The following is a 25,369-nucleotide window of genomic DNA, read 5'->3' as shown; positions in this document are numbered from 1 at the left end:
GGAAATTCTGGGTCATAGATTGTATGCATGTTTGACTTTACTAGACACTGCCAAACAGTGTGTTTCCAAAATCGTTCAACCAATTTATACCATGACCATCAGTGTATGAGAATTCCAATCGCTCCCCATTGTATTAGCTTCCCAGGGCTTCCATAACAAAGTAAAATACATGGTTGGCTTAAAATAACAGACAAAACTTCTGGAGGCTGGAAGGATAAAATCAAATCATTGGTTGAGTTGGGGTGGGTTTTTTTGTGTTTGTTACTTTTTTTTTGAGGCAAGATATGTTTTTATTTATTTACATTGAAGTATAGTTGACATATATTCGTTTGAGGTGTACAACCTATTGATTCAACAATTCTGTGCATTACTTAGTACTCACCACAATAAGTATAGTCACCATATACTATTACCATGTTATTGACTATATTCTCTGTGCTGTACTATTCAACTCCATGACTTATTTATTTTGTAATTGAAAGTTTGTTAATCTATTTTTTCTTTTTTAAGTAATATCTTGGGTTGCTTCCATATCTTGGCTATTGTAAATAATACAGTAATAAGCCTTGGGGTGCATGTATCTTCAAATTAGTGTTTTTGTTTTCTTTGGGTAAATAGCCAGTATTGGAATTACTGGGTCATATGGTATTTCTTTTTTTTTTTTTTTTTTAAGTCACTATAGTTTTTTTTTTTTTTTTAAAGATTTTATTTATTTATTTGCCAGAGAGAGAGAGGGAGAGAGAGCGAGCACAGGCAGACAGAATGGCAGGCAGAGGCAGAGGGAGAAGCAGGCTCCCTGCCGAGCAAGGAGCCCGATGTGGGACTCGATCCCAGGACGCTGGGATCATGACCTGAGCCGAAGGCAGCTGCTTAACCAACTGAGCCACCCAGGCGTCCCAGTCATATGGTATTTCTATTGTTCATTTTTTGATGAACCTCCATACTGTTTTCCACAGTAGTTGTACCAACTTACATTCCCACCAACAGGGTATGAAGGTCCCTTTTTTCCCCCACATCCTCACCAACACTTGTTATTTATTTATTTATTTATTTATTTATTTTGATGCTAGCCATTCTGACAGATGTGAGTTGATATTTCATTGTGGTTTTTGTATTTCCCTGGTGATTAGTGATGTTGAGCATCTTTTCCTGTGTCTATTGGCCATCTGTATGTCTTCTTTGAGAAAATGTCTGTTCAGGTCCTCTGTCCATTAAATAAAATTTTTTTTGAAGTAAGTTCTATGCCCAACTTAGGTCTTGAACTGATGACCCTGAGATCAAGAGTCACATGCTCCACTAACTGAGTGAGCCAGGTCTCCAATCCTTTGCCCCTTTAAAAATTGAATTGTTTGGGGTTTTTTGGTGTTGTATAAGTTCCTTATATATTTTGGATGTTAACTCCATGGATTATTATGTGCAGATGTCTTCTCTCATTCATTGGGTTACCTTTATGTTTTGTTGATGGTTTCCTTTGCTGTGCAAAAGCTTTTTATTTTGGTGTAGTCTGAACAATTTACTTTTGCTTTTGTTTCCCTTGCCTGAAGAGACTTATCCATATATATGTTGTTAATGGTGGATATCCAAGAGATTACTGCCTATATTTTCTTTCAGGAGTTTTATGGTTTTAGGTCTCACATTTAGGTCTGTAATCCATTTCGAGTTTATTTTTGTGTATGATGTTAAAAAAATGTTTCATTTTCATTCTTTTACATGTAGCTATCTAGTTTTCCCAGCACCATTTGTTGAACAGACTGTCTTTCCCATGTGTATTCTTGTTTCCTTTGTTGTAGATTAATTGACCATATAAGCATGGGTTTATTTCTGGGCTTTCCATTCTGTTCTGTTGATCTATGTGTCTACTTTTGTGCCAGGACCATATTGTTTTAATTACCATAGTTTTGTACCATATCATAAAATCTGGGATTGTTCTACATCCAGCTCCATTGTTTTTTTCTCAACAAATGTCTTTGTGGTTTCCTATAAGTTTTAGGATTACTTGTTCTAATTCCATGAAAAATACTATTTAATAGTTTCCTCAGAGACCTGGGAGGGAGTATCTGCTCCATGCCTCTCTGAGCTTCTAGTGTTTTGCCAGCAATCTTTAGTTTTCCTTCCATAGATGAATTATTCTAAATCTTCTGCCTTCAAGTGGTGTTCTCTCTGTGTTTTTTCACATAATCTTCTCTCTGAGCATGCCCAAGTTCCCACTTTTTATAAACATACCAGTAATGTTGGATTAGGACTGTTCTAATCTCATTTTAACTTGATTATTCTGTCAAGACCCTATTTCCATGTAAGGTCACACTTTGAGATACTGGGAGATTTCAAAATCTCTTTCTGGGTGGATAAAATTCAACCCATAACACTCATGCTTGTAATTTGATATTGTCATTTCTTTGAATTTTAGCCATTCTATAGTAGTATCTCAGGGTGATTTAAGTTGGTATTTCACTGATGAGTGGTGATTTTAGATTGTTTTCTTATATTTATTTGTTACTTGTGTATTCTCTTTTCTAGGGGTTCAAGTTTTTTGTTCATTTTAAAAATTGGGTTGTAAGAATTATTCATATCTTCTAGATAGGAATCTTTTCTCCTCCTCCTCCTCCTTCTTTTTCATTCATTCATTCTTTTTTAAATTAACATATAATGTATTATTTCCCCAGGGGTATAGGTCTTTGAATCATCAGTCTTACACAATTCACAGCACTCACCATAGCACATACCCTTCTCAATATCCATAAACCAGCCACCCCATCCCTCCCCTCTGGCCCAGCAGCCCTCAGTTTGTTTCCTGAGATTAAGAATCTTTTATAGTTTGTCTCCCTCCCTGGTCCCATCTTGTTTCATTTTTCCCTCCATTCCCCCTATGAATCCCTGACCTATTCTCAAAATTCCTCATATCAGAGAGATCATATGATAATTGTCTTTCTCTGACTGACTTATTTCGCTTAGCATAATACCCTCTAGTTCCATCTATGTTGTTGTAAATGGCAAGATACCATTCATTTAGATGGCTGCATAGTATTCCATTGTTTAAGTATACCACCTCTTCTTTATCCATTCATCTGTTGATGGACATCTAGGTTCTTTCCACAGTTTAGCTATTGTGGACATTGCTGCTATAAACACTTGGGTGCATGTGCCCCTTCAGATCACTATGTTTGTATCTTTAGGGTAAACACCAAAGAGTGTGATTGCTGGGTTGTAGGGTAGCTCTATTCTTAACTTTTTGAGGAACCTCCATACTGTTTTCCAAGTAGCTGTACCAGCTTACACTGTCACCAACAGTGGAGGAGCGTTCACCTTTCTCTGCATCCAAGCCAACACCTGTCATTTCCTGACTGGTTAATTTTAGCGTTCTGACTGGTGTGAGGTGGTATCTCATTGTGGTTTTGATTTGTAATTCCCTGATGTCCAGTGATGTTGAACACTTTTTCATGTGTCTGTTGGCCATTTGGATGTCTTTTCAGAATAGTCTGTTCATGTCTTCTGCCCATTTCTTCTTCTTCTTCTTCTTTTTTTTAATTTCTTTTCAGTGTAACAGTATTCATTGTTTATGCACCATACCCAGTGCTCCATGCAATACGTGCCCTCCTTAATACCCACCACCTGGCTCCCCCAATCTCCCACCCCCTGCCCCTTCAAAACCCTCAGGTTGTTTTTCAGAGTCCATAGTCTCTCATGGTTCACCTCCCCTTCCAATTTCCCTCAACTCCTTTCTCCTCTCCATCTCCCCATGTCCTCCATGTTATTTGTTATGCTCCACAAATAAGTGAAACCATATGATAATTGACTCTCTCTGCTTGACTTATTTCACTCAGCATAATCTCTTCCAGTCCCGTCCATGTTGCTACAAAAGTTGGGTATTCATCCTTTCTGATGGAGGCATAATACTCCATAGTGTATATGGACCACATCTTCCTTATCCATTCGTCCATTGAAGGACATCTTGGGTCTTTCCACAGTTTGGTGACCGTGGCCATTGTTGCTATAAACATTGGGGTGCAGATGGCCCTTCTTTTCACTATATCTGTATCTTTGGGGTAAATACCCAGTAGTGCTATTGCTGGGTCATAAGGAAGCTCTATTTTTAATTTCTTGAGGAATCTCCACACTGTTCTCCAAAGTGGCTGCACCAACTTGCATTCCCACCAACAGTGTGAGAGGGTTCCCCTTTCTCCACATCCTCTCCAACACACGTTGTTTCCTGTCTTGATAATTTTTCTGCCCATTTCTTGATTGGGTTTTTTGTTCTTCGGGTGTTGAGTTTGCTAAGTTCTTTATAGATTTTGGATACTAGCTCTTTATCTGATATGTCATTTGCAAATATCTTTTCCCATTCTGTCAGTTGTCTTTTGGTTTTGTTGACTGTGTGCTTTGCTGTGCAAAAGGTTTTGATCTTGATGAAGTCCCAATAGTTCATTTTTGCCCTTGCTTCCCTTGCCTTTGATGATGTTTCTAGGAAGATGTTGTTGCAGCTGAGGTCGAAGAGGTTGCTGCCTGTGTTCTCCTCAAGGATTTGATGGATTCCTGTCTCACATTGAGGCCTTTCATCCATTTGGAGTCTATTTTTGTGGGTGGTGTAAGGAAATGGTCCAGTTTCATTCTTCTGCATGTGGCTGTCCAATTTTCCCAACACCATTTGTTGAAGAAAATGTTTTCCATTGGACATTCTTTCCTGCTTTGTTGAAGATTAGTTAGCCATAAGAGTTGAGGTTCCATTTCTGGGCTCTCTATTCTGTTCCATTGGTCTATGTGTCTGTTTTTGTGCCAGTACCATACTTTCTTGATGATGACAGCTTTGTAATAGAGTTTGAACTCTGGAATTGTGATGCTGCCAACTTTGGTTTTCTTTTCCGACATTCCCCTGGCTATACGGGGTCTTTTCTGGTTCCATATAAATTTTAGGATTATTTGCTCCATTTCTTTGAAAAATGTTGATGGTATTTTGATAGAGATTGCATTAAAATTGTAGATTGCTCTAGGTAGCATAGTCATTTTCACAATATTTGTTCTTCCAGTCCATGAGCATGGAACATTTTTCCATTTCTTTATGTCTTCCTCCATTTCTTTCATGAGTACTTTCTAGTTTTCTGAGTACAGATTCTTTGCCTCTTTGGTTAGGTTTATTCGTAGGTATCCTATGGTTCTGGATGCAATTGTAAATGGGATCGACTCCTTAATTTCTCTTTCTTCTGTCTTGCTGTTGGTGTATAGAAAAGCAACTGATTTCTGTGCATTGATTTTATATCCTGACACTTTACTGAATTCCTGTATGATTTCTAGCAGTTTTGGAGTGGAGTCTTTTGAGTTTTCCACATATAGTATCATATCATCTGCAAAGAGTGAGAGTTTGACTTCTTCCTTGCTGATTCAGATGACTTTTATTTCTTTTTGTTGTCTGATTGGTGAGGCTAGGACTTCTAGTACTATGTTGAATAGCAGTGGAGATAGTGGACAGTCCTGCCATATTCCTGACCTTAGGGGAAAAGCTCTCAGTTTTTCCCCACTGAGGATGATATTCACTGTGGTTTTTCATAGATGGCTTTGATGACATTGAGGTATGTAACCCATATCCATACACTGTGAAGGGTTTTGATCGAAAAGATGCAGTATTTTGTCAAATGCTTTTTCAGCATCTATTGAGAGTATCATATGGTTCTTGTTCTTTCTAATATTAATGTATTGTATCACATTGATTTGCAGATTTTGAACCAACCTTGCAGTCCAGGAATAAATCTCACTTGGTTGTGGCGAATAACCCTTTTAATGTACTGTTGGATCCTATTGGCTAGTATTTTGTTGAGAATTTTTGCATCTGTGTTCATCAGGTACATTGGTCGGTCGTTCTCTTTGATGGGTCTTTGATTTTGGGATCAAGGTAATGCTGGCCTCATAAGATGAGTCTGGAAGTTTTCCTTCCATTTCTATTTTTTGGAACAGTTTCAGGAGAATAGGTACTAATACTTGTTTAAATGGTTGGTAGAATTCCCCTAGGAAGCCATCTGGCCCTGGGCTTCTTGTTTGTTGGGAGATTTTTGATGACCGCTTCAATTTCCTTACTGGTTATGCATATGTTCAGGTTTTTTTTTCTTCCCGGTCCAGTTTTGGTAGCTTATATGTCTCTAGGAATGCATCCATTTCTTCCAGATTGTTAAATTTGCTGGTGTATAGCTGCTCACAATGTGTTCTTTATAATTGTTTGTATTTCTTTGGTGTTGGTTGTGATCTCTCCTCTTTCATTCATGATTTTATTAATTTGGGTCCTTTCTCTTTTCTTTTGGAAAAGTCTGGCCAGGGGTTTATCAATCTTACTAATTCTTTCAAAGAACCAGCTCCTACTTTCGCTGATCTGTTCTACTGTTGTTTTGGTTTCTATTTCATTGGTTTCTGCCTTGATCTTTATTATTTCTCTTCTCCTGTGGGGTTTAGGCTTTCTTTGCTGTTCTTTCCCCAGGTCCTTTAGGTATAGGATTAGGTTGTGTATTTGAGACCTTTCTTGTTTCTTGAGGTAGGCTTGTATTCCTATATATGTTCCTCTCAGGACTGCCTTTGCTGTGTCCCAAAGAACAGTGGTGTTTTCATTTTCTTTTGTTTCCATGATTTTTTTCAATTCTTCTTTAATTTCCTGGTTGACCCATTCATTCTGTAGTAGGATGCTCTTTAATCTCCATGTGTTTGAGTTCTTTCCATTTTTCCTCTTGTGATTCAGTTCTAGCTTCAGAACACTGTGGTCTGAAAATATGCAGGGAATGATTGCAATCTTTTGGTACCAGTTGAGACCTGATTTGTGACTCAGGATGTGATCCATTCTGGAGAATGTTCCATGTGCACCAGAGAAGAATGTGTATTCTGTTGTTTTTGGATGGAATGTTCTGAATATATCTGTGATGTGATGTCCATCTGGTCCAGTGTGTCATTTAAAGGCTTTATTTCCTTGTTGATCTTTTGCTTGGATCATCTGTCCATTTCAGTGATGGTTGGGGGGTGTTAAAGTTCCCTACTATTGTATTATTGTCAATGTGTTTCTTTGATTTTGTTATTAATTGGTTTATATAATTGGCTGCTCCTCGGTTAGGGGCAGAGATATTTAAAATTGTTAGATCTTCTTGTTGGACATACCATTTAAGTATGTCATAGTGTCCTTCCTCATCTCTTATTATAATCTTTGGCTTAAAATCTAATTTGTCTGATATAAGGATTGCCACCCCAGCTTTCTTTTGATGTCCATTAGCATGGTAAATTGTTTACCACTTCTTCACTTTAAATCTGGAGGTGTTTTTGGGTCTAAAATGATTTTCTTCATTCATTCATTTCTTCATTCAATTGGCAGCATATCGATGGGTCTTGTGTTTTTATCCATTCTGACACCCTGTGTCTTTTGATTGGGGCATTTAGTGCATTTACATTCAGAGTAATGATTGAAAGGTATGAATTTAGTGACATTGTATTGTCTGTAAGGTGATTGTGACTGTATATTGTCTCTGATCCTTTCTGGTCTGTTACTTTTAAGCTTTCTCTTTGCTAGGAGGACCCCTTTAAAAATTTCCTGTAGGGCTGGTTTGGTGTTTGCAAATTCTTTTAGTTTTTGTCTCAGAAGGTTTTTATTTCTCCTTCTATTTTCAATGACAGCCTAGCTGGGTATAGTATTCTTGGCTGCATAATTTTCTCATTTATTGCTCTGAATATATTGTGCCAGTCCTTCCTGGCCTCTCAGGTCTTTGTGGTAGGTCTATTGCCAATCTAATATTTCTGCTGTTGTATGTTACAGACCTCTTGTTCAGAGCTGCTTTCAGGATTTTCTCTTTGTCACTGAGACGTCTAAGTTTATTATTAGATGATGGGATGTTTACCTATTTTATTGATTTTGAGGGGGTATCTCTGTGCCTCCTGGATTTTGATGCTTGTTCCCTTCCCCAAATTAGGTAAATTCTCTGCTATAATTTGCTCCAATATACCCTTCTTTCTCTTTCTTCTTCTTCTGGGATCCCAATTATTCTAATATTGTTTCATCTTATGGTATCATTTATCTCTCAAATTCTCCCCTCATGGTCCAGTAGTTGTTTATCTCTTTTTCTCAGCTTCCTTTCTCCATCATTTGGTCTTCTATATCATAATTCTCTCTTCTGCCTCATTTATCCTAGCAGCAAGAGCCTCCATTTCTGATTGCATGTCATTAATAGCTTTTTGATTTCAACTTGTTTAGATTTTAGTTCTTTTATTTCTCCAGAAAGGGCTTTTATTTCTCCAGAAAGGGCTTTTATTTCTCCAGAAAGGGATTCTCTAATATCTTCTATGCTTTTTTCAAGCCCAGCTAACATCTTGATAATCTTCATTCTGAACTCTGGTTCTGACATCTTACTAATAATGTCTGTATTGATTAAGTCCCTAGCTGTTAGTACTGCCTCTTGTTCTTTTTTTTGAGGTAAGTTTTTCCACTTTGTCATTTTATCCAGATAAGAGTTAGATGAATGAGAGAACAAATTACTAAAAGATAGCAATGACCCCAGAAAAATAGACACTAACCTAATCAGAAAAGACCCAAAACCAGGGGGAGAAGAAAGGAGAAAGGAAAAAATATATATATATAATATATATATATAATATATATTTTTTATTTACATATAATATACATGTATAAAATATATATAATATATAGTACAATATAATGAATTATATATAAAATATACATATATAAAATTATTATATATACCATAAATATATATATATATACATATATATGTATATATATGATTAGAACAGAGCTACACACTTGATTTAGGTATATTTTGGTGTGTTAGAAGAAACTGCCTCCCCAAATTTTAAAGAAAGAAGAATCTATCTATCTATCTATCTATCTATATCTCTCTCACACACACACACACACACACACACACACATATATACACAAAAATAAGGGTAATCATGATGAAGGGATGGAATATGACTGTAAAGGTGAAAATTTAAAAAAGATTCTATAAAAGGAATTGATAAGAAGTTGGTTGAAAAAAGACAAAAGGAAAAATTAGAAAAAAGGAGAGAATCTGATCAGGCTAGAGACTAGAACAAAGCCTTACACTAGATTTAGGGTACATTTTGATCTGTTAGATGAAATTGTATCCAAAAATTTTAAGGAAAGAAAAACTTATATGTATACAAAAAATAAGATTAAATACAATGAAGGGATAGAATGTGACGATAACAATAAAAATTTTAAAAGTATTTTTAAAAAGGTATAGATAAGATAAAATAGTTAAGAAGGTTAAATTAGGAAAGAGGAAAAATTTTAAAAATAGAATAAGGAAAAAATAAAATTTAAAAAGTTTAACTTTGAAAGACCAAAGAATCATGGAAAAAAAACCATGAATTCTACATGCTACATTCCCCTATCTCTGGAGTTCCATGGTTCTCATTGATTTGTGAACTTCTTCTTGGCTGGATGTTCTTGCTGATCTTCTGGGGGAGGGGCCTGTTGCAGTGATTCTCAAATGTCTTTGCCCCAGGCAGAATTATACTGCCCTTTACAGGGGCCAGGCAATTATTTGCTCAGGTTCATTTTCAGGTGATTTTGTTCCCTGAATGCTTTCCATATAGCTTTGGAGGACGGGAATGAGAATAGCGGCGTCATAATCTCCTCCCATAGGAGCTGAGAGCTTGGCCCTCCCTCTTCAGTGCACCCTCAGAGAAAAGCAGTCAATCCCTCCTATCTCCCTGGCCTCTGGCTGCACTCCGTACTCACTGGTCTGTGAACAATCATTTCTATCTCTGGCATCTGCTCTGTTCAGAGTTTCCAAACCCAGTAGATTCCTGCCGTGCACTCCCATGCTGTCCCTCCCTGAGGAAGAAGGTGAGTCTCTCTGGATCTGCCACTTGTTGGGTCTCTGCTGTAAGAGAGGTGGCCTGACTGTGCCTTGGATCATGGTTTAAGGTAACCCCAAGCTGAGAGCCCATTCCTCAGCTCCGTCTCTCCAGCTGTTCTCCCCTCTCTGATACCTGGGACTCTGATGCACTCAGGCACCCCCCGTCTTTCTGTGACCCTGAGGGACCTGAGACCACACTGTTCCCATGAGCGCTCCACACCCACTTAGCTTCTGGATCAATGTCCCTCAGTGGAGCAGATTTCTGGTTCCAATTTTGTGCTCCGCTGCTCTACAGCTTGCAGTGAGCTGGCCCCTCCCACTGCGGTCTATCTTCCTGTATATCATCTCGGATTCACTTCTCTGCAAGTCCTACCTTCCAGAAAGTGGTCGCTTTTCTGTTCCTAGAATTGCTGCTATTCTTTTCTTTGATCTCCTGTTGAGTTTGTAGGTGTTCGGAATGGTTTGATAACTATCTAGCTGAATTCCTGGGACCAAAATTTAAGTCTCCTAATCCTCTGCCATCTTGCCTCTCCTCTAGATAGGAATCTTTTGTAGATATATGACACATGTATTTGTGATACATGTATATATATGATGCATGTGTGTTTTTGTATGCATGTAAAATATCTTGCTCTAATCTGTGGCTTTGTTTTCATTCTCTTAATGGTGTCTTTTTTGGAGTAGAAGCTTTTAACTTTATTAAAGTTAATTTTATCAATATTTTTCTTTTATGGTTCATGTTTTTATGCTGTAATTAAGGAATCTGTGCCTATTCCTAGTTCATGAAATAATTCTTCTGTGTATTATTCAAAAGCTATTTTTTTTAAAGATTTTATTTATTTGACAGAAAGAGTGAGAGAGCACAAGCAGGGGTCATTATCTGTATTGATTTTTTTTTGGGATGGTGTAAGATGGAGATGTCATTTGTTTCTCAATGGATATTCAATTGACAATATCATTTGTTGAAAAGACCATCCTTTCCTCATTAGATTATAGTGATAGTTTTGTCATAAATGAAGTAACTATATATTTACATATATACATATATATGTATGTACATATGTATGTGTGTATATGTATGATATACACATAATACATGTATGTTATATACATATATTTATATGTAAATATTTTATATACATATAAATATACTATATATTTTTATATATTCATTTCTGAACTCTTCATACTATTCCATTGACCTGTCTTTGTGCTAGTATAACACTATTTTTAATTGTTCTTAACATCTGATATTGTAAATCCTCTTTGTTCTTCATCTTCAGTATTACATAGGTCCTTTGCAACTTGTCAATTTTCATCAAAATACCTGCTAAGATTTTGACTGGAATTACACTGACTCTGTAGGTCAACTTTGGTATAATAGATTTTAAAAATAAATACTGAGTATTTTAATCCATAAATGTGATAGATCTTAAAGAGAATCCACTTTTAATTTCTTAGTGGTTATAACTAAACAATGTATTTATATGAATTTATTAATCATTATTTATTGATTTCCTAGTGTCATAAGTAAGGATTTCATTCACTTTAATGTGCTCATGCTTTTCTCTATTTCCTGAAAATATAAAAATATATTATAATAACTGCTTTAATGTGCTTGTCTGCTAGTTATATCATCTGTGTTTTCTGGGTCTATTTCTGTTGGTTGAAAAATTTTTCTTTATTTTGGGTTATATTTTTCTGCTTCTTTGCCTTCCTGAAAAATTTTGACTGGATGTCAGACATGAATGTCACATTGTGGGTGCTGGGTTTTTGTCACTTTTAAATATTCTTGAGTCTTATTTTGGGATTCAGTTAAGTTTCTTGGAAATAATCTTAGTTTTTGAGTCTTGTTTTTAATCTGTGTTAGGCAGCCTTTAGAGCTTATTTTTCCTCACTGCTAAGATAAAATCCTTTTGAATACTGTATCCTATGTTCTATGTATCATGGAGCTTGGGGAGAACACAAGCTATTCCAACCTGTGTGAGGCCTGGGGATTATTCTGCCTGTTCTCTTTTGGTGATTCTTTCCCCAGCTTCAGGTGGACTCATCACATGCATACAGTGATGAATAATCATGTGAAGCCTGGAAGAGAGATTTTCAGAGATCTCTCCCTATACAGCAGTTTCCTCTCTGGTACCCTGCTCTGTGATTCATGGTACTTGTTACTTCATATTAATACCTGAATGTTTGAATCTTGGAATTATATCTAGATGACTGCCAAGAGATGAAAGTAGCTAAGGAGTTCTCAGGAAGAACCTTCAACATAATATATCCTATTTTTGGCTTTAACAAATATTCATACTATATTTGTGAGTCTATATATATATGGCAAATATGAGTCTTAAACTGGTGGGGCTCATTGTCCCAGCCTGCCTTTTGCTTTCATTTGTTTGAGTCTTTGGTTCCTGTACTATGCTGGAGCAGGTAGTTTTTGGTAAGGCCAGGAGCCTCTGTTCCCAGGATCAAACACACATGCAGTCATTATCTTTGGGACCTTATATCACCCCAGAAGCTGTCAGAAGCAGGGAATATGTACCCACAACTCATTTTTTAATTATACATATTGGAAATGCTTTCTTGTACTCTACCATTTGCCTTAAACTTTGCTCACATTTTTCTAACTATGCAGAAGTTTTAAATTTTGATGGGACCAAAACTATCCATATTTTCCTTCATGTTTTCTGTGTTTTATGGGAAGAATAAAATTTAGAGTAAAACTCTAGCAGGCAGAAAGATAAAAAGAATAAGTCTTATAGTGATGAGAAAGATACTATACTATAAGAGAAAAGGGAAAATTAGAAATAACCATTTTAAAAGAAGAAATAGATTTCAAAGGATTGGATTTAAAAAGTAAGAAAGGCAGATAAACTAGGAATAATTGCTATATACATAAGTAAGTTAAATTCTAAAATTAAAGAATGGGGAATAATTATGAACGAGTCCCCCCCCCCGCAAAATAACAACAATTAACCATTAATTGATAAAGAATAAATTCCTGTGGGCTGTAAAAGAAAAGTGAACTAACTAATAATATAAATTCCTGAGTTTAATATTTTTTGTAGAGGCAAAAGGGTAACATATATGAGACACACACACACACATGATATCTCATATGACATAATAGATAGGTGGATTACTTTTTGTCAGAATTTGATATGATCCACTTACCATTAAATTACAGTCTGCCTGAAAGTTTTTCATTTTTCTATACATTAGCAAAACAATGGCATCATACTGATTAATAATAGTTTGTTAAGTGTTTCCATTAGAAAGAAAATTCTACTTGCTCTTTAACTGAGTCCTATGCAATTTCTATCACATCATATTGGTTAATGCATTGTCAAATTTTGGATCTAGCACAATATAATATTTATAAGCATAGTGCATTGTGGTCTTATTTTATTAATCATGCAGAACTATAAAATGGTATAATTGATTTAGATGGTGACTATTGCAAATACTTGTTATATTTTTTCAGATTTCGTGAGTCATTGGAAAGTGATACTATTGTGGTTCATGCCATACAAAGTGATCACAAGATAACCTCCTATAGGCTTGTGAAGCCCTCTAAGTATTCCAAGTCCAAGCGAACAAGTCTGTCAGACAGAAGAACAAGCAAATTGGAGAGGTTGGAAAAAGAAGGAGCTGGAAGGAAAGATAGCCAGAAAGATACAGGTAGCCTAAATAACAAGAAGGCTTTTAAATCCTTACTTATTAAGTTTTCAAAACTGAATTTGTCTTTTTGTAGGCAGAACCTTTGAACGCTTTTTGATGGCTTGAGCTTCATCTGTTGTCTCCCTTTATTCCTTTCGAATAATAATCAAGAATGATAGGGATGTGTGATATGGCTGAGAATGGGAGGCCGTGTTCCTCCAGCAAATGTTCCACACCAGCTCTTTAATGCAGATTGCTAAGGAAAACCCACCCTGGTTATGTGACTGAGTGGGTTAGAGTACTTGATGCTGCTAATTTCTTACTACCAACATCTACCTTTCTTAAATTTAGGCTTTCTCTAGTTGCTAGTTTCTAGGCAGTGTTTCTTTGCTGATTCTTAGACCCTACCCCAGGGTGTGGGGATAGGAGATGACATTTCAATCTATTTTCTAAGAGCATATATTTTAAACAGAATGATGAGCTGAGAATTCAGGTGTGAAAAGAGTACCTCTTAATTGCTGCAACCTGCTCTTGTAACTGCCCACAGGGTGACTGCAGATGACTAGGAGGAAGGCAAGAATTCTGGGAATGACTCAGAGAGCCCAATCAAAAATAAAGGACAGCACAGCTAGTGCCCATGATACAATACTGACATTAATGTTGCTTATCCTCTTCATTGAGAAAAGTTTAATGGCTCCTTTCAGATAAATTCTGAAATCATTTTCCTGGTATTTAATCTTTCCATAGTATATCCCTATTCTGTTTCTTATTAATGGTGCATTTTCATACTGTTCTGCTGGTATTTTTAGCCTATTATCTTGCTCACTGCTCCCTAATTACGCCTGATACTTTTATACCCAGGCTTCTACTGGAGTGACCAATTCATTCCTCTCCTCTCTGATTTCTACAAGTTCTTAGAGATTCCAGATTGAATTATACTTTTCTTATAAAATGACCCAAGCCACATTAAACTCCTGCTTTTCCAAATTCCCATATATTTGAAATATGAAAGTTGAAATTATGAGTTATAATTATATGACCATCCCCTATTTATTTAACTTTTTTCCAAAATATATATCTAAAGCATATCTCTCTTGTAGCTTGAACATACAGTAAGAAATTGCCTCAGTAAATGTATAATTCTGGAATAATAGGTTTGATTGTGTGTTTCTTTTTTTTTTTTTTAAGATTTTATTTATTTATTTGATAGAGATCACAAGTAGGCAGAGAGGCAGGCAGAGAGAGAGAGAGGAGGAAGCAGGCTCCCTGCAGAGCAGAGAGTCCGATGTGGGGCTCGATCCCAGGACCCTGGGATCATGACCTGAGCCGAAGGCAGAGGCTTTAACCCACTGAGCCACCCAGGCACCCCTGATTGTGTGTTTCTGACCAATTTTTCAAATTGCCACAGACCACTGCAGTCAGTACATGCCACCTCAAATTATATATGTTAAATAGGACCTGCTTGTTTTTCCCTTCTCCCACCATATCGCAAGTATTCCCACCCAACTTCTGAGTTCGTCTGTCAGTGGACCCTCATTATTTATCTTATTTTCTAATTATTTGATATGTCTCGTCTTGCCAACTTTTCAATAAGGTCCTTTAGAGCAAATACTGTGACTTCGATTTCTTTATTTTGTTATTCTAAAATACTTATTATGGGGTTAAATTCATGGTAGTTGTTAAACAAATTGTGATTTATAGATTCATTATATTCTGTTTTTTAGAATATGGCAGGTTTAAAAAAATTGAGAATTTCATTTTGATGTTTCAAGAAGATTGGAAAAAAAAATGTTGACTCTCTGTACAGGTGGGAACATTAGTGTGCCAGAAGAATCAATTATAGAAAAAGGGAAGAAGTTTCGGCCTAAAACCCTGAGTGAAATTATGGTGGAAAATCAAATTGAGAAAACAAGGAAACTTATATTAAAAGCTGAAAGGGCCCAACTTAAGATTCAGCAACGAAAAAAAGAATGGGAGGAACTGTGAGTGCATTTTTGTTTCCTTCCTTCTTTCTTCCCTTCCTTCCTTCCTTTCTTTCCCTTTCCTTCCCTCTTTCTTTCCCTTTCCTTTCCTTTTCGCTTCCCTTTCTTTTTCTTTCTTTACCTAAACTTTTTCATTTTAATATGAGTTTCCAAGTATCTTTGAAACTGAAACAGAGATGGAGTATTGAAGACAGATCATCTGGTAGTGATACCGGGGGGAACTTCCATACTTAGGGTTTTGGGCCCAGGAATTCCATTTTGTGAATAGACTCAGTGATTTTTAAGGATAAGAAATTCCTATCTATTCTAACATCAGGTTATTTTTCCTAATGTTTTATTATCTTACACTGTTGGTTTTCACCTTTAGGTCTCTCATCATTTACAGTTGACTTTTAAAAACTCTGGTGTGAGGTACTTTTATTTAAAAGCACTTTTTTTGGGGGGTTTGTTTTATTTGCCACCTACATATGCTTGGTGAAATGTCTCTTCATGTCTTTCCCCGTGTTCAAATAAGATTGTTTGTTATTTTGCTATTAAGTTCTGAGAGTTCTTTGTATGTTTTAGATACTAGTTCTTTGTTGGTTATGTGGTTTTCAAATATTTTCTCCCAGGCTGTAGCTTGTCTTTTCATTCCCTTAATAGGGTCTTTTGCAGAGTGAAAGGTTTTAATTTTGTTAAACCCACTTTATCAATTTTTCCTTCTATCAATCTTATTTTTGCTGTCAAGTCTAAGAACCTCTGCCTAGCCCTAATCCCCAATGATTTTTTCCTATTTTTTTTCTAAAAGTTTTACAGTTTTACCTTTTACATTTAAGTATATTATCCATTTGGTGTTAACTTTTGTATAAGGTGTGAGAGTTAGGTGTTTTTTTTTCTCTCTTTTTGTTTTTTTGCCTGCGGATTTTCAATTGCTCCAGCACATTTGTTGAAAAGGCTCTCTCCTTTTTTGCAATTGGCTTTGCAATTTTCACCTTTGTCAAAAATCATCTGGGCATATTGGTGTGTGTCTATTCTAAGTTCATGTTCTGTTCCATTTTTGATCTCTGTGACTGTTCCTTTGCTGAAAACACACTGCCTTGATTACCGTAGCTGTGTAATAGATCTTGAAATTGCTTCTCTCACTGTATTTTTTTATCCCTAAATTGTTTAACCATTCCAGTTACGTTGCCTTTCTATCTAAATTTTAGAATACTTTTGTTTGTATTTATGAATAAAATCTTGACATATTTATTATGTTGAGCCTCTAATCTGTAGACATGGTATGATTCTCCATTTATTTAGATATTCTTTGATTTCTTTCATCAGTGTTTTGTTCTTAGTGTAAAAGTCCTACACATATTTTGTTCGAACTAGACATAATTATTTCACTTTTTTGGCAATGTAAATGATATTGGGCTTTTAATTTGGTATCTTATGTGTTCATGTTCATTGTTAGTATAGAAATACAATTGATTTCTTTGTATGTTTATCTGGTATCCTGTGGCCTTGCTGAACGGTTTTATTCTGAGTTTTTTGGTAGGTTCCTTAGAATTTTCTGTGTAGACAATCTTGTCACCTGTAAATAGGGATAGTTTAATTTTTGTCCCATTCATTTGCCTTTTATTTCTCTTATTTTCTTGTCAGGCTGGCTAGTATTTCCAGTATAATGTTGAAATACAGTGGGACATCTACAACTTGCTCCAGATCTTAAATAGAAAGAATTCAGTATTCAAAAGATATATTGGTTTTCATTCTTTTACTTTAACCTGCCTATATTATTGTTTGAAGTTTGTCTTTGATTACCAGTATATAGTGGGGTTATGTTTTTTCATCCACTCTGTTAATCTCAGGTCTTCAGTTTTTAGATTTAGACCATTTACACTTATGTAATTTACACATGGATTTATTTATATATTTACACAAGTAATTATTGATATTTCAGGCTTATATCTGCTATTTTTTTATTTTGTCTTCTGTTCTCCATATAGTTTTGTATAGTTTCAGAGGTATAATTTATTGATTCATCAGTTGCATATAAGACCCAGTGCACATTTCATCATGTGCTCTCCTTAAGGCCTTTCCCCCAATTATCCCTTCCCTCCACCAGCCTTCCCTCCAGCAACCCTCAGTTAGTTTCCAGGAGTTCAGCATCTCTTATGGTTTTCTTCCTTCTCAATTTCCATCTTACTTTATTTTTCCTTCCCTTTCCCTATATTCATCTGTTTTGTTTCTTAAATTCCACATACGAGTGAAATCATATATGATATTTTTCTTTCTCTGACTTATTTTGCTTGGTATAATACCCTCTAGTTCCATCCAGCATTGTTGCAAAATATGGAAAGAGCCCAGATGTCAGCCCATAGACGAATGAATAAAGAAGATGTGGTATATATATAAAATGGAATATTACTCGGCCATCAAAGAGAATGTTCTCTGTGGGTTTTTTTGTTTTGTTTTGTTTTTATTTTATTTTTTCATAATTTCCTGCGGTTTACTTAAATATTTTAGAGTTCCAACATGATTATAATGATTCTGAGAGTATAACTTTGTACATCATTTTTTAAGCATTTTCCCTAGATATTATTACATTATGTGTACACAACTTACACAGTCTACTGGTGTTGACATTTTATCAGTTTGAATGAAATATAAAAAACTTAACTGCTCTAAAGTCCCTTTACACCCCCCAAATCCTCTTGTTTCCATTATTTATAGTATAATTGTATTAATATTTTCTCTAGACATGTTTTAGAACTATATCAGACAGTGTTGTAGTTTTTTTTAATCATCAAAACATAACATAGACCATGGAAGTAAAACGTATTTGCCAATATTTTTACTATTAAAATTTTAATCTCTTCCTTCTTAATGTTCCAGAGTTCCTTCTTCTATCATTTCATTTCTGCTTAGAAAACTTCCTTCAGCCATTCTTTTAGGGTTGGTATGCTGGTGACAAATTCTTAGCTTTCCTTCATCTAAGAATGACTTGATCTCTCCTTCATTCTGGAAGGATATTCTTACTAGATGTAAAATTCTGTGCCAACATTTCTCTTTTTCAACATGTGAAAAGTATTGTTCTTCTTTCTGCTGGACTCCATAGTTTCTTATGACCAATCTGCTGTTCAAATTGCTTCCCTCCCCTATATATAAGGTGTTATTTTTATCTTGCTGCTTTCAAGACTTTTTTTTCTCCTTAGTTTTCAGAAGTTTGACTATAATGTATCTTGGTACATCTTTGAATTTATCCTTTTTGGGATTCATAAAACTTCTTGAGTCTGTATGCCTATATCTCTTGCCGAAATTTGGTACGTTTCCAGCTATTATTTCTCATAGCTTTTTTGAAGCCCTGTCCTCTTTTACCTTTCCTTTTGGATTCCAATGACACAAATGTGAGATCTCTGAGGCTCTGTGTGGGATTAAAAAAAAAAAATATATATATATATATATATATGGTTTGTTTGTAGTGTTTTTTTTTGTTATTCAGATTGGATAATTTCTATTGTTCTATCTTCAAATTAATTTTTCTTTTCTCTGACTCCTCCATTCTGGTGTTGAGCCTATCCATTAAGTGTTATTTTGGTTACTGTACTTAACAGCTCTAAAATTTCCATTTGGTTCTTTGTATCTTCCATTTCTTTCTGAACTCTATTTTTCCATTTGTTTTAAGCACCTTTCTAATTGTTGAAGCACTCTATAAATGGCTGCTTTAAAATTGTCATATTATTCTAACATCTCTATCATCTTGGATTTGGAAACTGGTAATCATTCTTTTCTTATTCAAGTTGAGGTCATCCTGATTCTTGGTATGACAAATGATTTTTTATTGAAATCTGGACATTTGGAGTATTATGAGACTCTGAATCTTATATATATATATTCAGTTTTAGCTGGCTTTCTCTGACTTGAGCAGGATAAGGGGGAATGCCATCTCATGGGTATAGAAGTCCAGGTTACCCATTTTTTCCACAGTTGACACCTGAGGAAGGAAGGGGCACTTGCTGGTCAGCAGTTGGAGTTCTAGATCCCTACTAGGGCTGTCTCTAATAACTTTGCTCTTTAGTTGTCTTCTACTGATATTGTGGAGGATGGTTAAAAAGTCTTCACTGTCCACTAGGCTTCCTCAGACACCACCTCAACAAGGAGTGGTGGATCGCCTTGTTACTACTGGACAAGGGTAGAAGTCCAGGTTCCCTATGGTGTCTCCATTGCAACTGTGATAGGGAGGCTTGTTATCACACCCTAGAGATGAGGTCATGGTCACCAGCACTCACCTCCTTTAATACCATCCCTATAAGGGTTGTGTCACCTTGTTAAAGTCTGCTGGGGGTAAAAGTATAGACTCCCTACTTGACCTTTGCTGGCTGTGTGGAGGTTGGGTCATGTGTGTGCATGCAGTGTGACTAGAATAGAACGTTTATTATCTTAAAAGTTTTCTGTCTTACTAAGATCAAGAATGGAAAGAGCATGATTTAGTTGGGCTTTTATTGTCTAAACCCTTTGGTATTTCTAGTGGCCATTTTCTTTAGCTCCACATGTGAGATGTATGAGGCAATAAGAAAGTCTAGAGATTTTACCATCATATACTTCCTTGGGTCCCAAGGTTCTTTGTGGTCTGTGGTCTTCTTTTTACATTTCAGAATCTTCTCATGTTTTATATATAATGTTTAGGGGTTTTATTTACATTTGTCAGGGAAGATAGGAATATATAAGTCTATTCCCTCTTCTTAGAAGTGGGAACTCTTTCCACTGATTTTATTATATTTATCTTTAACATGGTGATCTTTTTAAAAAATATTTTATTTATTTGAGAGAGAGAGAGAGAATGTGTGTGTGTGTGTGTGTGTGTGCACAAGCAAGGAAAATGTGAGAAAGAAGCAGGCTCCTTGCTGAGTGTGCAGCTTGATCCCAGGATCCTGGGATCATGCCTTGAGCTGAAAGCAGACACAACCAGCTGAGCCACCCAGACACCCCTTATTCCAGTGATCTTGCTAAGCTCACTTACTAGATCAAGTAGCACTTTTTTTTTTCTTTTTTATGAATATGGTCATGTTTTACGTGAGAAAGAAGATTCTTCCTTTCCAATCTCTGTCTTTTATTTCTTGACTCATTGTACTGTCTAGGAGAGAGTGAACCTCCATATCTTATTGCTAATCTGAGGAGAAACATTCAGTCTTCCATTATCAAATGTGACATCAGACCTTTAGAAGCACTTTGTTAGGTTGATGAAATTCCCTTCAGTTCTTAGTTTATTAAAAAAAATTAATGTTTTTTTCGATGAAGGATAGGTACTGACTTTTATCAAATGATTTTTATATGCATATTGAGATGACTGTATGGTTTTAAAATTTTATTTTTTAATATTGTGGGTCACAGTTATTGTTAAATCAGGAGTTCTAGGATAAATTTCACTTGATCATGGTGTATTCTCCTTTTAAAAATATTGCTGGAATTTTTTTTCTTCTTTTGTAGTATTCTTGTCTGATTTGGTATCAGGTTAATGCTGACCTCATAAAACAATCTGTAAATTTTCCCTCTTCTGTTATTTTTGGAAGAGTTTGAGCAGAATTTGTATTAATTCTTTAAATATTTGATATAACTCACCAGTGAAACAATCTGATCCTAGACTTTTGTTTGTTGAGAGGTTTTTGATTACTGATTCAGTCTCCTTACTAGTAATTTGATGTGTTCTATTTCTTCATGATTTGGACTTCATAGGTTGTTATTTTTAGGAACTTACTCATTTCTTCTAGGTAGTCCAATTTGGTGGTATATAATTATTCATAGTAGTCTCTTAGGATCATTTGTGTTTCTGTGGTATCAGTTGTAGTAGCTCCTCCTTGATTTCTGATTTTATTTGAGTCCTCTCATTTTCTTTCTTTTTTTTAAAAATAAGTTTTTATTTATTTATTTGAGAGAGAGTGAGATAGAGAGAGAGAGAGAGAGAGCATGAGCAGGGAGAAGGAACAGAGACAGAGGGAGAAGAGGCTCCCTACTGAGCAGGGAGCCCCATGTGGGACTCAATCCTAGGACCCTGGGATCATGACCTGAGCTGAAGGGAGATGCTTAACCAACGGAGCCACTCAGGCACCCAGTCCTCTCTATTTTCTTTATGAGTCTAGTTAGAAGTTTATCAATTTTGTTTTTATTTAAAAAAAATATTCCCATGTCTTAATTTCATTGATCTTTTCTATTATCTTTTAAGTCTCTATTTCATTTATTTCTACTTTGATTTTTGTTATTTCCTTCCTTCCACTTACTTTGTGCTTTGTGCTCTTTTTCCCTAGTTCATTGAGGTATAAGGTTAAGTTGGTTCAAGATTTTTTTTTGTTTCCTGATATAAGCATTTATCACTATAAACTTTCCTATTAAAACTGCTCTCTTGCATCCTATAAGTTTTAGGTATGTTTTATTTCTTTTTTACTTGTTGCAAGGTATTTTTTATTTCAGTTTTGATTTTTTCCTTTATTCATTATTCAAAGTATGTTTTTTAATCTCCACATATTTATGAATTTTACAGTTTCCTTCTTTTTTTCTTTTACAGTTTCCTTCTTGTAATTGATTTCTAGTTTTATACCTTTGAAGTTAGAAAAGATACTTGATATAATTTCAAGCTTTTTAAGTTACTTAAGACTTGTTTTGTGGCCTAATGTGCTTTATCCCGGAGAATATTCCATGTGCATTTAAAAATGTATATTCTGCTACTATTGAATGGAATGTCTATAAGTATTTGTTAAGTCCAACTGTTCTAATTTGTTATTTAAGTTCAAGATTTCCTTATTGGTTTGTTTTTTTTTTTTTTTTTTTTGTCTGGATGACCTCGTTTTATTGTATGTTTGGATTCTTTCTCTTTGTTTTTTTGTATCCATTATAGGTTTTTGCTTTGTGGTTACTATGAGACTTACATAAAATATATCAGTCTATTTTAACGTGGTAATAACTTACCTTTGAACACATGCTAAAGCTGTATCTTTAACTCCTCCAACACTTTGTTTTTGATGTCACAATTTACATCTTTTTACCTTATATATCCATTAAAAATCATTGTGGTTATTTTTAATACTTTTGCCTTTTGGCCTTTATGCTAAATTTATAAATGATTTACCCACCACCATTAATATTAGAGTATTCCGAATTTAACTATATATTTGTCTATATCAATGAAATTTATACTTATATATGCTTGCCTATTACTAGTTAGTGTCCTTTCACTTCAGCTTGAAGAAGTGATTTCAGCATTTCTTGAAAGGCTGGGCTAATGGTAACGAACTCCTTCAGCTTTTTTTTTTTTGTCTGGAAAACCTTATTTCCCCAATGCTGAAGGACAGCTTTTCTGGGTAGGTTATTTTTGGTTGGCAGACTTTTTCTTTTAGTACTTGAATTTATTATGCCTCTCTTTGCTGGCCTGCAAAGTTTCTGCTAAAAAAAAAAAAATCTGCTGATAGTCTTATTTCTCTTACATATATATATCTAGATAGATATCTAGGTATATATCAAGTTGTATTTCTCTTGATATATATCTATAATAGATATATATCAAGTTGTATTTCTCTTGCTGTTTTAAAGATCTCTTTGTCTTTAATGTTTGACAATTTATTACACTGTGTCTTGGTGTGGGTCTTTTCAGATTTGTTTTAAACTTTCTGGGCATCCTGGATCTGGATGTCTATTTCTTTCCCCAGGTTAAATAATTTTTCAGCCATTATTTGAATAAGACTTTTGACCACGTTTCTTCATTTGGGACCCCTGTAATGTGAAGATTAATTTGCTTGTTGATGTCTTTTAAGTCCCTTAAGCTATGTTCACTCTTTCTAATTCCCTTTTCTTTTGCTCTTCTGATTGGATGAATTCTATTGACCTGTTTTTGAGTTTATCAATCCTTTCTTCTGTTTGATCTAGCTTAGTGTTGAACCCTATTTTTTAACATATCCATTCAATTATCATATTCTTCACTTGTGTGTTTTCTATTTGGTGCTTTCTTATGTTTTCTATCTCTGTTGAAATACTCACTTTCTTCATGCATTGTTTTCCTGACCTTGGTGATCATCTCTATGAACATTATATTAAACTCTTTATCAGGTAAATCACTTATCTTCATTTCATTAAGGTCTTTTTCTGGAATTTTATCTTGTTCTTTCATTTAGAATGTATTTTTCTTCTTCTTCATTTTCCTTGGCTCTATGTGTTTGTTTCTGCATATTAGAGAAAATAGTCACCTTTCCCAATCTTTATGGAGTGTTCTCATGTAGATGTTCACCCTGGCCTGGACTCAGTCTCTCTCTCTCTTTTGTTTTATGTTGAGGTGGGTTTATTGACATGGAAAGATGTTTACAATATATTATTAATGAAAAAGCACTTAGGGTAACAGTATAATTTGGGACAGTATCAATAAAATGCGACAGTGGTTTTCTCTAGGTGATAGGATTATGGACCTTACAGGATTTTTTCTTTCTTTTTTCTTATTTGTATTTCTTAACTTTTATAGCAACTTTATGGAGACATAATGTGCATATCATAGAATTCATTCATTTAATGTCCAATTCGATTCATTTTCCTGTATATTCTGTGGTGTGCAACATTACCACTATCTTATAAAATCATTACCCCCCCCAAAAATGCCACTCATTAGCAGTCACTCTTCATTTACCCAAACTCCCATTCTTAGCCCTAAGTAACCACTTTTTTTTTTTTTAAAGAACGAGCATGAGTGGGGTTAGGAGGGAGAAAAGCAAAGGAAGAGGGAGAGAGAATCTTAAACAGGTTCAATGCACAGTGTGGGCCCTGATGGGGGGCTCGATCTCATGACAGTTAGACCACAACCTGAGCCAAAATCAATAGTTGGACACTTAACTGACTGAGCCCTCCAGGTTCTCCTTAACCCTAAGCAACCATTTGTTTGTCTCTAATTTGTCTGTTCAAGACATCTTATATACATGGATTCTGTGGCCTTTATGGCCAGCTTTTTTTGCTTCATGGACTTTAATTTCATCCATGTTGTAGCATGTATCAGTACTTCATTTCTTTCTATGACCAAATGATCCATATCATATTTATCAGTTCATCAGTTGAAATACATTTAGGTTATTTCCATTTTTTCATCATTATGAATAATGTTGCTGTTAACATTAGTGTAATTTTTGTGTGGACATGTGTTTTCAGTTTTCTTGCATAGATACCTAGGAGTGGAATTGCTGGGTCTAATACACTAACTGTTCAAACTTTATTTTTTAATTGAAGTATGGTTGATACACAATGTTAATTTCAGGTGTACAACATAGTACATTTGACAACTCTATACATTATGCAATACTCATAAGTGTAGCTACCATTTGTCCCCATACAATGCTCTTACAGTACCATTGACTGTATTTCCTATGCTGTACCTTTCACCCTGATAGCTTATACATTCCATAACTGGAAGCCTGTACCTGCCAGTACCCTTCATCCATTTTACCTATTCCCCAATCCCTCTCTGATCTGGTAACTATAGTTTGTTTTCTGTGCTTATGGGTCTAATTTTGCTATTTGTTTCTTTGTTTGTACATTTTATTTTTAGATTCCACATAGAAGTGAAATAATGTCATATTTGTCTTTCTCTTTCTGACTTATTTCATTTAGCATGATACCTTCTTGGTCCATCCATGTTGTTGGAAATGGCAAGATCTCATTCTTTTTTACGGCTGAGTAATATTATATATATGCCACATCTTCTTAACCCATCATCTATGGATGGACACTTCAGTTACTGCCATATATATATATATATATATATATATATACACACACACATATATACAAAATATAAATATATATATATTTATATTTTGGTAAATGTACATATTTATATTTTGGTAAATAATGCTGCAGTAAAAACAGGGGTGCATATATCTTTTT

At 35.1% G+C, this 25,369-nt stretch overlaps 1 protein-coding gene across 1 annotated transcript in view; it reads left to right on the top strand.

The window, feature by feature from the left end:
- CFAP44 (cilia and flagella associated protein 44) overlaps positions 1-25,369 on the top strand; it is a 159,616-nt gene that overhangs the window by 73,617 nt on the left and 60,630 nt on the right. Inside the window, exons 23-24 of the mRNA XM_032852219.1 lie at positions 13,342-13,538; positions 15,325-15,499. Coding sequence (XP_032708110.1) covers positions 13,342-13,538; positions 15,325-15,499 — 372 coding nt within the window. The remainder of the gene's footprint in view (positions 1-13,341; positions 13,539-15,324; positions 15,500-25,369) is intronic.

The sequence above is a fragment of the Lontra canadensis genome, unplaced genomic scaffold, assembly GCF_010015895.1.
Source record: "Lontra canadensis isolate GAN:19392208 unplaced genomic scaffold, GSC_riverotter_1.0 scaffold6, whole genome shotgun sequence".
NCBI lineage: Eukaryota > Metazoa > Chordata > Mammalia > Carnivora > Mustelidae > Lontra > Lontra canadensis.
The sequence above is the reverse complement of the archived record's forward strand: the minus strand, read 5'-3'. Positions and strand labels throughout refer to the sequence as shown.